The sequence below is a fragment of the Pelodiscus sinensis genome, chromosome 5 (assembly GCF_052426305.1).
Source record: "Pelodiscus sinensis isolate ZL-2025 chromosome 5, ASM5242630v1, whole genome shotgun sequence".
Lineage (NCBI taxonomy): Eukaryota > Metazoa > Chordata > Testudines > Trionychidae > Pelodiscus > Pelodiscus sinensis.
Genome location: NC_143056.1, coordinates 89,472,835 through 89,487,047, shown reverse-complemented (window position 1 = coordinate 89,487,047; position 14,213 = coordinate 89,472,835). Strand labels below are relative to the sequence as shown.

The 14,213-nt window shown below is 42.4% G+C and overlaps 1 protein-coding gene across 1 annotated transcript; it reads right to left on the bottom strand.

Moving 5' to 3' along the window:
* Positions 1-648: 648 nt before the first annotated feature.
* Positions 649-12,796, bottom strand: LTO1 (LTO1 maturation factor of ABCE1). The gene is made up of 5 exons (XM_006111468.5): positions 12,487-12,796; positions 11,446-11,551; positions 8,942-9,012; positions 2,790-2,907; positions 649-2,412 (listed from the first exon to the last, which is right to left on the bottom strand). Exons 1-5 carry the CDS (start codon positions 12,768-12,770, stop codon positions 2,344-2,346), a joined length of 648 nt encoding a protein of 215 aa, XP_006111530.2. The 5' UTR covers positions 12,771-12,796; the 3' UTR covers positions 649-2,343.
* Positions 12,797-14,213: the final 1,417 nt, after the last annotated feature.

Below are 14,213 nucleotides of genomic sequence, written 5' to 3'. Positions count from 1 at the left end.
AAGGTATGTGTCGAAAGAACAGGTTTTTTTTGAAATTTGGTGCTGTGTAGACTCTGCAGTCTAGGTGTAGCCTGTCTCTTACCAACTACCCCCCTCTCTAGGGAATGACTGCAGAATTCCTTCCTATCACACTCTCCTGCTCTCTCCTTGCTGGCTTTATACAACATTAACCTTCTTCTGCCCATCTGGGCTTTATCATCTGCTAGTCTTTATCAAACCCTGGCTCTCCTCCAGCAGCCTGTCACAGGGTAAATCAACTATTTTTACCCATTCAGAGCCTGTGTGGAATAGTCACATCATCACACTCTTTTTTGGCACAAACCATTCTAGGATGTTATTTTGCTTCTAAAATTTGTCAGTGAAAGTTACTGCAGGGAAACCCTCAAAATTCCCATGAAAAACACTTTTACTAATGTTATTACTGCACGTGTTCAATGTGGAAACCACTTTTACTGATATTGACTGAATGTAACTGAAGATTAACAACCCTTATGTTTTCTATTTATCTGAAGAAACTTTGTTTTTATACATTTACTTATATTCATAAACAGGATTCTTAGACATACAATTCTTTCCGATGCATTATAATTCTCTGTTTTAGAATGTTTTCTGTTTTCTTTATGGCTTAATTAAAATCAATACAAACTATAGCAGTATAAACTTAATACTTTATTTCAAAAGAATGTAAATTTTTACACCATAATAAACATATTTAAAAATTAGTTGTGTATACATTTTCGATCATCTCAATTTTAGCAGTAAGAAGATATATTTGTAACTGCTTGCAATTTTTGCTTTTTAGAGATCTTATATTTGAGTTGATATAATATCATCTTCCAGTAGGTGGCTCTAAATTACTCTGTATATCTGATGTGTTGAAATGCTTTACCATGTAAACAGATATTAAAAAAGTCAAAACATCATGGCTATTAAAATTAACCTCTGTTCATTGGCATATATGTCAAACAAAAATTTAAAGATTTGGCATATATCCCAGTTTAGAATTTATCTTCTAAAATGGTAATGCAATATCCCCATTTCATATCTCAAATATGAAAGCAGGATGAAGACACATTTTAAAAGGAATGCTGTACCCCTCTACTTTGAGTAGTATGATGAATTTTGATAGATCAAAATCAAATCTATAGATAGATATTTTATAGATACAGATATTCTAAAATCAAAATTCATCATACTATATTATATATATATTCTCATTCTAAAATCCAATATATCCAAATTCATCTCATATATATGGGAATGTTATTCCCGGACACATAAATGAAGCAGCTCCACAGATATACATACACTACATTGTAGTGAAATGTCATCTAGAAATGCCATTAAATTCTATTTGTGAAAAATTACACATGTATCTAGCACCAAATACAGAAAATCTTTTTAACAAAATAATGCGTTTATTTTAAACTAACATAGTTGAATATTCACTTACATATTCCAACAGCATCCATTTTCTGAATGAAATTGAAAACTTAATTTCCCATCTTGGAAACAATTTATCACTTAAATATTGCAGTATTTTTGTAGCCATTTTGTTCCCTGATGTGACAGAGACAAAGTAGGTGAAGTGATCTGTAAAAGACATTACCTCACACTCCTCACCATTAATTAGTTATTTTAAGTTGTACTGGTATATCTCAATCTTTTTTCAGGTGCAAATGTATTTTTTCTGCACTGGATCAGATATCAGTGGTCACAGCTCATGAAAATAATACAGAAAAATCAACAACAAAGTATCAATAGTCTATGTTTTGAGCTGTAGCTGCTTTGAGAATCATGTTTAATACACCTCCTCTTTTATCCCACCTCTGCTTCACCTTTTCACCATCAAAAATAATATAGCTCTTTATTGTAAGTGCCTCCGGGTAAGGAAAATAACTTATCTTTTTTGTGCACATTTGCCCAAAATATGTAATTCATAGTGATCAATAAATGTTTTGAAATATGTATCCTTTAGATAATAAACATGGGAGCATCATAAAACAAAACATTACAGAAGCAATTTATTTTCCCCATTGAAATTAAAAACAGATGATGAATATAGAATTAAGTGTTCCATGAATGTGGAGATTTTTCATTTTTGTTTTCAACAGGACATGCACTTGTGTTACAATGATCGTGTAAGATTGGGACACAGCAAACATTAAAGGGATACCTTTCCACTACTGCATTACTCTTCTACCCTCTCTTATGGAAAATAAAAACCTGTTTATACTCTGACTTTATCTGCCTTTATTATTTCTTATAGTTAATCACTTCTCTCGATATCCGTTCCTTAAAGCTTCTTCCTTGTTCATATATGTTTATCTTCATCTGTTATACTCAAAAAGTAAGTGCAGATCTTTCAGTACTGATTTTAAAATCAGATTGAATATTTAGCAATGAGCAAACCTAAAAAAAGAACACATAGGTGTTTTAAAGTGTATATTAATTTCAGGTAAATTTGTAACAAGATACCCTTCCCATTTCTTCTCTTTTCTCCTCTCCCTTCCATTGCAGTCTCTCAAATAAGAATTATATGGATTTTTAGCCTTTTTTTCTTTTAGAATGAAGTTTATTGCATTTGCCATGGACTGGAGAACTGCACCTTATTTTACCTCTGCGTAGAACAAACATTACAATTGTAACTGGATACAAGTAGCTTAGAAAGATTACTAAATAATTACTCAGAACTATATAAATGTAGCTTTATATTACTGTCATTTTAGACTGCAGTATTTTCAGAAACTGTACTACTTCTGTGCTAAAATGACAACTAAATACTACACCTGTTTAAATTTTCCTCTGATTTTTTCCAGATCTTCATGAAGTTTGTCGTACGTGGGGTCTTCATAAGGGTATTTCTGAATCAGTCCTATCAATGATTCCAGAGCCTTTATTTTTTTACTGCAAAAAAAAGAAAATACAGATTTTCTTTTAGTGTTTCTATTCAGCAGAAATAAGAGTCCACTTGGCAGGGCACGCACTAAGAAAATCAAATTCTTGGCATCAAGAAGATTCTGCAAGACATACTTATGTTGCAGTAAGGAAAAAATTGAAGTAATTAAGCCATTCTCCAGATAGGGCAAGCAGAAATTGCAAGCACTCTGGTACTACTTCTGGAAATAGTACTGATGCCCTTACATCTCACTGGCTTGAGAAAATAATTCCGGTCAACTACAGATCACATTTAAAAAGAAAATGGGAATCTATAGTTATAGTTATTACTGAGAGCAAATTCCAAAATACTCAAAGAGCTATATAATTGTGGCATTCACTTTAGACTAACATGCACTGTGTGCATCAAGTGAATAAAGACAGCTGCAATTAGACATCTGTGCAGAACTAATTAGGGGAAACTGGCCAAGGTTTTAGAGGTAGACTGCACTGTATCCAGGTCAGTATCTTCTCTTAAACTGTATTAAAATACTCACGAAAGTTAAGCTATTAGTACTGAACTACACTATCAAGTCAAGAAAACAAATTACACATAAAATCACTGTAATTATTTAATTTCATTAATACTAAAAACTAAAACCTATCCATCATTTAATGTCTGGACCTCAGAGCAACTTATAAAGTTTCCTTCTCAAGTTTCAATTTTTATGTGGTATCTCTTACCTCCTCTCTTCACCTTCATTTCCCCCACCAAGAATCTAATAATACAGACTTAACAGAATACTTTTGTTTGGCAGAAGTTTAACAACTCTTATTTACTAAAAATTATAGATGACACCCTCAAGTCTCTCAGGACTTTAGACAGAAAACACTCTTTAATGAGGGTTCATACTAGAGCAGTGACTCACTGGTTGATCCTGGAGAATCTTCCAGTTGATCACGATCAGCAGGCTACCTGCCTGCTCTGGCCCTATACCGCCAGTCCATTCCCAGAAACATTCAGCTTGGCCCCGGCAGAGGAGTCTTGGCGTGCTATTCCTGCCTCTAAGCCCAGCCAATGCGATTAGTGAGGTTGGTGAACAGGGAACTGTGGCCAACAGAGATCTGAGGGTGCAATGCCAGCTGAAAATGGCAGCACACTTACAGTACATCTAGACTACATGTTTCTTTCAAAAGAGATTGTCTAGACAGCCACAACTTTTTTGAAAAAGCAATCTGCTTTTTCAAAAGAGAGCACCCAGGCAATCTGAATGCTCTCTTCTGAAAAAGCCCTGTTTGCAGTCAAGAACGCCTTTTTTCAAAAGAATTTTCAAAAAAAGGCATTCTTCATCATAAAATGAAGTTTACTGCTATCAAAAAACCATCATGTTCTTTCAATTTAATTTTGAAAGAACATAGTGGCAGTTTAGACGCAGGTGACGTTTTTTCGAAAAAAGGACACACAAAAAAACCACCCTGTAGTCTAGACATAGCTATATGCTCATGCCCCCTTACCCCACGTTAGCCCTTTCTGGGAGCAGAGTGGGCCTGGAGCAGACAGGGAGCCTGCCTCAGCTTCACTGCACCACCAATGGGGAGCTGCCCACAGAAAATATGCACACCAACACCCTGCCCTCTCCTATAGCCAGCGCCTCATACTGCTACCTGCAACCAAAGCCTCAGCCCTGAGCCCCCTCCCAAAGCCAGCACCCTAACCCTTTGCCTCATCCTGGGTCCCCTCCCAGAGCCAGCATCTCATATTCCCTTTTGCACCCCAAGTCCCTGCCCTGAACTCCCTCTCAAAGCCAGCATCTCATATACCCCCCCAACCCTAAATCTGTTGCCCTAGCCTTGACCCCGCTCTTTGAGTCAGCATCCTCTCCTGCACCCCAATTCTCTGCCCCAGCCTGCAGCTTCCTCCTGTACCCAAACTCTCTCCTACAGCTTTCACCCATCACTCTCCACACCTCAACTAGCTGCCCCAGTCTCAGCCCAGTACACCATCCCACACTGCAAATCTCTCTGATCCAGCCCAGAGTTGGCACCCTCTCTTGAACCCCAGCCTCCTGCCCCATCCTGGTGAAAGTGAGTGAAAGTGGGAGGGAATGAGTGACTGAGAGACAGGAGATGGAGTGAGTGGTGCAGGGTTTAGGTAAGGGTTGGGTAGACCTTGGATTGCCCTTAAATTCAGAAAGTGATCTTGGACATAAAAAAAATTGGAGACCACTTCTCTACAGAGTCTTCTTCCAGTGCTGCAAAAGACCAAAGACTGGAGCAGCCTGGTAATTAATGTTGTGACCTCATCTCCCCGAGATGATCAGTCTGGGATATTCTGGAAGGTCAGCTTTTCCACAGATGGTTTGTTGACCTGAAAGTTTCTGGAGACTTCCATTTGATTTTATTGGTTAGGAAAGTTTGCTTTGTTCGGCCTTGCAATGCCTTCCTCCAATGTGTTGAGATAAATCAGGTGCAAGATTTAACTTAGAACCACGAAACTTAGTCCAATCAGGTCACCCTTAGCAAGCATCACTTTGGGAAACTCCCACTCAAACCAGCAATTTAAAAAAGAGTATATGTTTTGCATTATACAGAGAGGCTATGTCTGTGACCATTCTCAGCATCCTCCCACAAACAAACAAACAATTCAAATACATGGGACCACTTTTCACTTTTGAGGAATCTAGCATGGTCTTCTGAGAGCTAGATCTTCAGATGACATTATGTCACCAGTTTACAAAAAGTTCAATATAAAAATTCTGTAAAAACAGCACCCTTGAAAACAGCCAGTTTAACAAACATTTAGCAAAATTACATATAAGTATGAACGTCTGATCACTTTCAACACCTGCATTCTTCAAGAAGACAATTATAATACTTTCCTCTTCTGAAATTGGTATATAGTTCAAACAACTATTTTCTGGAATCTTCATCTTGACAGAGAAGTTTCAAGTGAGCATCCTCTTCATAAACATTACATTTTTAAGGTCTATATAAGATCTGTATTTCTATATAAATTATTCCCCTCACAAACACTTAAATAAAAATCAGTTATGAATTACAGCTGGTACCTCATTTAAAGTCAGCCCAGATCAAGAATTATACATAGTATTTGAATAAATGCTGAATGTTTACAGCTTAATGAGCTAAATGGACAGTGGAAAATCCATATTCCTGTTGTATTTGCTTTCTTAGCTGATTAGGTGAATGTGAACTGAATTTAAAATTCTCTCTAAGAGCTGGTCTACTCCAAAAACTTACAACAGCGCAGCTACATCTGTCAGGGTTGTGAAAAATCCAGATACCTGAGAGACATAGACTATTAAAAAAGTTAAAGGGCGGTTATTTGGCTAATCATGTAGTTGTTACAATTTATATTGACTACACAATTAACTGATAAGGGGGACCAATCTGCAGAGCTGCAATGAGGGTAGCTCCCAGAGCCAGGCTCCAGGACTACTACAGCTCTGCATTTTAAGAGCCAGGCTCTTACTACATTTAAAATGCAGAGATGCAGCGGTCCTGGACCAACACAAGACAGGACTGCTCAGTCCTGGCTCACGCCAGGTCCAGAAGCCCCCGTTCGCGGCAGCCCAGGCTGGCCACCACAAACAGAGGCTGCTCCATCAGCAGCCCCCATCTGCAGCAGCCGGGGCTGGCTGCAGACAGGTGCTGCTTCGCAACAGATTTCCCCTAATCCCCTCCCACCTCTGATGGGGAGTTGAGGGGGAAGGCAGCACCACAGAGTTGAGGCTGGGGGGAACCAGCTTTTAAGCTGGCTTCCCCCAGTACTGGCTTCTTCCCCACCACCTTGCTGCTTCTCACAGAGGCAACAAGGGGGGGAGCAAGTAGTCGAGTTCTAGACTCGACTACCCCATAAGCTTAGATTTATTAGGTAGTCGAGTATTTGACTACTCACTTACATTCCTAATCACAATGCTATATTAAAATAATTGTTCTATCTACTTAGCTCCTGCCTCTCCAAGTGAGATGGAGAATGCCTTTCCAGTCACTGTAATGAATGTCTACGCTAGCATTTTAAAAGTAGATACAGCCCGCAGGTCTTCATTGAGGGATTCCTAAATATCCTTTTACACCCACTTTCTTTGGTATGAAGCACAGGTTTTCTGGAATATGAAACTTGTCTGTATTTTGGAATATTCCTTCCCATCACACATGCTTTATGACAAGACGACAACAGAAGTGGCTTATTTTAAAAGCAAGTTTAAATACCTTTACCTTTCAGAAAGCTTTTCAAGCAACGTAGATTTTAATTTATGATTTTATATAGGTTTTGTTTATATCTTGTATATTTATAGTATTTAATTTTAGTTGTTATATTGCACAATATCTGTAATACTTTGTTAGACAAGTATTATATGAATAAAATTATATATCATCTAGAAGACTTGGAATGAAAGATGGTATATAAATGGAAATTTTAAAGTATCTAGCAAACCTGTCAGTCCTGTCATGTAAAAAGGACCTGAATTATCTAAGACTGCTAGCTAAATATACCTGGATGCATGGAACCTAATCCACTCGGGGTAAAGGATGGCACGATTAATAGATTCAAACCATGGACCTCACCAGATTTGTCATTTACTAAAAAGAAATCCTTGGGGAGGGAGGGAAGAAGAAACAGACTCCTTTCCTTAGAATCAAGATTGCAGCTCTGCATGCCTCCTGCGACTGAACTTAATGCTGCAGAGCAAGCAAATAGAGGAAGCAGGCACAAAGGAATTCTACCACTCTCCTGTGGCCTCACACTGATGTGAACAGGTAACTTGACTACAGGGGTGGTGAACCTCAGGCTTGGGGGCCGGATGTGGCCCCAGGCTTCCTGGATCCGGCTCCTGAGGCTTTGAGAGTCCCACTGGCATTGGGGAGACTACACTGGTGCTCCAGCCCTCTTGCTGCTTCACCACAGGACTGCAGCACATAAAATCTATGAGGCTGTCCCCTCCCCTCCCCGGCTCTCATGGGAAAGAGGAATGTGGGGAGTTTCTTTCTCCTCAGTTGGGGGCCATGTCGCTTGTCACGTGTGTGTGGCCCCTGATCCGAAAAAGGTTCCCCACCCCTGATTTCCTAGGTGATGCTTATTGGGTACCAGTTAACCAGTACCCAGGAACAGCCCCTCCCAAGGGTTGGAAGTCAAATGCCCTGCACACAGGAGGAGACCAGAGACAGGAGCTGACTGCCCCGTGCATAGGTGCTGGCAGTGGCAGTTGGGAGCCTCATGCGTGCGGCAGCAGGGAGCAGAAGCAAGCCCCTTCCCTGTGGACATGGCTCCTGCTGCTAGCCTTCCCACCCATGGGAGCTGGCAGCAGCAGCTGGGAGCCTTGCACACCAGGGGGGAAGGGAAGAGCAGAAGACACCCCCCATGGGTGAGGCTGCTGGCTCCTGCTGCCTTGAGCCCTATGGGGGAGGGGGATGCGGGATCCCACTTAATTGGTTAAACTAAGGTTTAACCAACTACCTTATTAACCAGGATTTTACTGCCCTACCCCACACAGTTCATGGCAGTTGCATATAGTCCCACAACTAGGCAGAGAATTCCCCAGTGCAAGCAGGATGCAGCAGGGAAAAAAAGACATCCTATTCAGATCCCATCACAGCCTTAGCATATGGAGTACACCATGTCTGAAGGAAACAGACCTCAAAGATGCTGCATAGATTCTGACCGCCAATCTTTAGCAGTGAGAACTCAGTGCACGTTCAACTAGTAGTTTCACTGAAAAAATATCTACAATTGTAACAATGTATAATTTTCTCTGCATCATAGCTGCTAAGAGGGCATTCTTGCATGTATTACAGGAGGAGTTCTTTTGAAATAAAATTAAATAGAACTCATGACAGTGTATTTGACCAGTTTGAGTCTTTCAAAGCAAAGGGGAAAAAAAACCTACCAATTGTCCCTCTTGTACATTTTTAAATACATAACAGGCATTACCAGAGACCTTATAAAAATTATAAAATTTCTATAAAAATTTCTTCTTAGAGACAAGAAACTATGAAATTGAGGGCAATATTAACAACACATCATACTATTTTTTTAAAATCATACCTGGGCTTTTCTTCTTCAGATCTGTGAAGCAGATGCTGCCATGTCAATGCAAATCCAAAATAGTATCCAATCTGTGAATTTATAAGAATTTAATTTAAAATATCATTTTTAGCTGTATTAATATAAACAGTAAGTTAAAAAAATACATTCTAGCTCATCAATAAGAGTCAAATCATAGACCTCACCAGATTCTTCATTTACTAAAAGGAAATCCTGGGGAGAGGTGGCAAAGGAAAATCAAAACATTTTGTTATGCTATTTCTAAAATATCAGAGTGTGCGGAACCTCTTCAATTTAAGTTGTGATATAAAGTACAGTTTTGCAAAATATCCCACCACAAGTCATCTGCTTTGATCCCTTAAACGTTTGTGCCTCTATCACTACACTTCTGCTTCATAATCACAAATCCAGCTGTATGATGGGTAGGGGAAAAAAGAAGCGTAGGTCCAACCGGCTTTCAATGAGACTTAAGCTCTTAAGTGACTAAGCCACACAGGAGTTTGAAAATGTTATTCCCTATAAATACATCCAAGAAAGCAATTTGGCAGGATATCTGTACTATGGATGTAAAATCCTGTTTAATTAGTTAACTGGTTAAATGTTTAGTTTAACCAGTAAACTGGTTAGATGGGGGAGGGTGGGCTGCTTTAGTCTGGCTTCTTCCATCCCCGGAGGGGGCAGGCAGAGTCAGCAGCCCCACGCACGACTAGAAGAGGCAGTCCCACGTAGGCCTGGAGCAGTCTTCCACCCAAGGCTGGCCGGGGGCTGCTCCCCAAGTACTGGGAAACCAGTTAACATCCCTAATCTTTACCTACCATTTTTTGAAATAAGGGAGCAAATTCTGAAAGGTTTCGTATGGACACAATTGTCTTGACTATCACTCCTTTGCTAGTCCTTTTCAGTCTTCAATGGCCCTCTAAGGCAGACCAATAACATGAAATCAGAAAGTTCTGCAGCCAACACTGAAAGATCAGATTCTTAGCCTAGTTAATTGTTTATTGTATTGAAAGAGATGGCTGCCATTTTCAGTTACACAACAGTCTTCTTTCTAATGGCCAGTTTTCTGTCACTCCGTTTTCTGAAACCCTGATCTTTGGAGCTGAATTAATTCCTGAAAGTGAATTTGAACAAAAATGGTTAAGGCTTTCTTTTAATTATGAAACTGGGGAAAATACATAGTTCACCTTTAATTACTATAAACATACTACACTTGACAAAGTCACAGGGAGAAAGCTGAAAACTGGGGTGCAAGCAGATTGGGACCTTAAGATACCGAGACAAGGTAGGCTGTAGGGTAGTCCAGTGAAGTTAGCATTACAGTAAGAAGTGTAATAAAAGTGAGTAACAAAAAACAAAACATCTGAACAACCCTGTCAACTTAAGACATTCAGTTGGGAACCTAGAGCCTGGGATGCACTGGAGTGGGTTTCTCTTCTTCTGTTCTCTATTAAGATGCATAAACTATGATGCCCATCTGAAAAAGTGGACTGTACTCATGAAAGCTCATGATACCATCTACATGTTTTGTTATTCTATAAAGTGCTACCAGACCATTTATTGTTTTATTACTTGGGATGTTAAATAGAGATTAATTTGCTAGTTGAATAGTTGATGGAATTTCCATCAACTACTCAACTAGTCATTAAGAAGGGCAGATACAGTACTCATTTCTGGGTCTCAGCACAAGACGTCCCAGTTCCATCATTGCCGCTCTGCACTCTTAAAAGGGACAGAGCGGAGCTGGTGCGCAAAGACACTGGCTCAGTCTCTGGTACCCCACCAGATCTCAGGACAACCCCCCTCCCTCCCTGCTGCCACTATGCATTCTGAAAGGGACAGAGCAGCAGCGGCTGGTCCCGTGGGGGGGGGGGGGGTGTGTGTCTCAGAACAAGCCCCCACGCTACCTCCCCTCTGCTGCCTATCTGAATTCTTAAAGGGACAGAGAAGCAGCAGCCCACCCTGGGGGGGGGGGGGAGGGAGGGGGGCTCTCTCTTTTAGCAGCAATGGGGGACAGCATGTGCGGAGACAGATCCGCAGGATGGGCTGCCACTTCTTTGTCCCTTTCAGAATGCAAAGTGGCAGTGGGGAGCTTGAAGGGAGCTTGTACTGAGACCTGTAGACCAGCTGCTCTGTCCCTTTAAGAATGCAGAGTGGTATTGGGGAGAAGGAAGAAGGACTTGTGCTGAACCCCGCAGGATGGCTGCTCTGTCCCTTTCAGAATGCAGAGTAGCAATGGGAGGGGGGGGGGGGCGAGGGGAGGCGAGGAGAGGTGTTTGTCCTGAGACCCGGCAGGGGACCAGAGACTGAGCCAGTGTCTTTGCGTGCCAGCTCCTCTGTCCCTTTAAGAGTGCAGAGCAGCAACAGGGTGGGGGTGAGCGATCAAGTAGTCAACTACTCATTCACATCCCTATACATAACCCATCATACTCTGCTCAGACACTACTTCAGTACAACACCATCTAATCTCAGCAACACATTGATTCTTAAAAAGTTTCAGCATTTACCTCAGACCCAATCCTGGCACCATGTATAGCTCCATATCTTCTTCCCTCAATAACACCAACATGACTTCCTTCAACATAACCTTCTTGATATCCTTCCCCATGAAATCTGTAAAGGGAGAAATAAATATAAAAATTAATCCTAATTAAATATCACCTAAGGCATAATACAGAAATACTAGGCCACAAAAATACTGAATATTTTATTACTTTTACTAAAATATTGCCTTTACAATGCTAACAGATTTCAAAGTAATTTAAGTAATTTCAGACTGCCTACTCATGAGACAAAGTGGAGTAACACATCACTATCTGCTACATAGTAGTATTAGAGAGACACGGGAGAGCTAATTTCATTTACTGGATCATAAAAAAAAATCACACAATTTAAAGATGAAAAACATTATATTCGATTATTCAGCTCTGGCTGAAAAGCATGTTGTCGCCAGCTCCGCGCGCCCTGGGGCGCGATTAAACTGTCTGCCCGGGGCGCCGGACTGGCTCGGTCCGGCCCTGAAGGTAGGAGAGGACGGGACAACTTTTACTGCTGTTGAGTTTTTAGCATTTCCCCCTCCCGTTTCCCACCTTCAGCTCGCACGCGAGAGGGCAGCCCAGCCAGCCCAGCGTCTTTCTTGCAGCACCTTCCCGGCGCGGCGCGCGCTGGGAAATGTGCAAGGAGCAGCCGTTCCTGGCCTGCTGTTCACCCGCCGCCGGAGCTGAGCGAAGGAGGCGGCCCCCAAGGGCCCAGACTACCGCGGCAGAACGTTCCCATAAGGCCACAGAAGGAACTTCCGGCCACCTGATGGCAGTTTCCCGTCACGCTGGGGCGCAACGTACTGCGGCCTTGTCACGCGCACGGGCTCGCGCCCCGGCAAAGAGGGGCGGGGGTGGTAGAGCGCCCCGCCTGTAGCCACAGCGAAATAAGTTCGTTCCCCTCCTGGGCAGGAAAGGCTGCTCGTCCCCTACTCCCCCCCCTAGCAGGGGAGACACCGGGCGAAGCCCCAAGAGGGACACCCGGGCAGGGCTCTTCTCTGCCGGCCCCACCTGTCCTCCGCCATCACGATAGCGTCGAACAAATCCGAAGCGCTGGCAGCCGCCTCCATAGCGCGACGAATCTCCCCGAGGGCCCGGGGCCCGTGCACCGCACGGCATGCTGGGAAGGAACGGCGAGCCGGAGGAGTCAGCGCCGAGGTGCTTCTAGTGCGCAGGCTCGAGGGGGCGGACAAAGGGGGAGCGTCCCTGTGCTGCTGACGCTGGCGAGAGCGGCTCCCTCTCTCTGCACCAGCCCCGCCCTGCTGTGTTGCCTGAGGGCCGCCGCCCGGCCACATTCACTGCTCTGCCTGGGTTCGTGGTTCGAGCCCAGGGCTGGGTCTTAGGGGTCTTTGCTCCCGGTGTGCTCGCGGGCGGGCCGCGCGCTTCCCTTCCCCTGCCTCGAGAGGCCTGGATGCTTCCGCCCGAGCCCCCTTCCCTCCCTGCGCCTTGCTGGCCGGCGAGTCGCGCTGGCCGAGCGGGGAGCGTCTCGCTCGGTGCTTGGGCACCGCGGACACAGCCAGCGAGCGCTCATGCCAGCGGCGTGTGCTGCATCCTGTTCCCTCGGCCCCGTTAGCGCACAGCGCTGGCTGCACGGGGAGAGTGGGGTGGCCAGGAAACACTGTTCTGGCCATTGACATTTGATGACTAGAGAGCCTCTCGGGGACCGTTATCCCATGGCGTGCCACAGAGCCCATCCCCTGTGGCCAGTGCAGAAATGGCCAGCTGACCAGGATGCTGTCAATCCCCATCGCTACTGCCTCAGTCTTGATTGTATTTTCCATTTAAAATTCAAATGAATGGCGAGTGCAATGATCCTTGGTAGTCAGAGCACAGAGTGACTAATATTAATTGTAATTGTCCTAGAGTTGGAACATAGTCGTCTTGTCTTGTATCTGTTTTTCTTGTATACTGACATGCGCTTGTTTGAATTTGGCTGTCACTGCACGGTTTTATTTAGCTATTGTTACTTCAGTGGTTTACTGCAGACTACTGTTACTCAATTTCTGAAATTTAAAAAATAACTACCTCTACTCATTCTGACAAATGGAACTCCAGTTGCTTCAAAAACAGGAAAATGTGGCTAACTTGATAAGAGAAAAGATTGGGAAAAGGAGGAAGTGAATGAATGACAATTGAAGAAATTCACCTGTGAAAGCAATCAGTGGACTGTGGGTGGCACAATAAAAAAGATCTGCATCTACACATTTTTCTGTTAAATCAGTTCTTTCACTAACCACTAGAGGGTGCATGGGTGATTTCCATTTATAAATATATAAAGCAATAGCTAGTGAAAAAACAAGATTAAAAGGAAAAAAATAGGTTTTGACATTCAGATTATAAAAGGGGACATGTATTCATGTCTCATAGGCAGTTAGCCTGTGTGTGTGTGTAACTGCATCCAGAAATTAAAAAACAACCCCAGAAAATCAGATTTCTAATAGTGACACGTTTTTGTAATGAAACTTCAAACCAGTCATTACAATCGGCAATTTAATGCAGAATGATTTAGGTTAGCATTTGGTGTTTTACTGCATGTTTTTTAAACGATAACTTTGGTATCTGCATCAATAGGCAATATTTTGATTACAACTTTGAGCTGATGAGGAAAATTGCCACTCCAATGGAAAAATCAGATCAAAATGACCATGAATGTTGTTGGGTTTTTTGTTGGTGTTTTTTTTTTTTTAATTAGGAAGGAAAAGTTGTGGCAATATGAGGACATCTACATATGTGTTCTA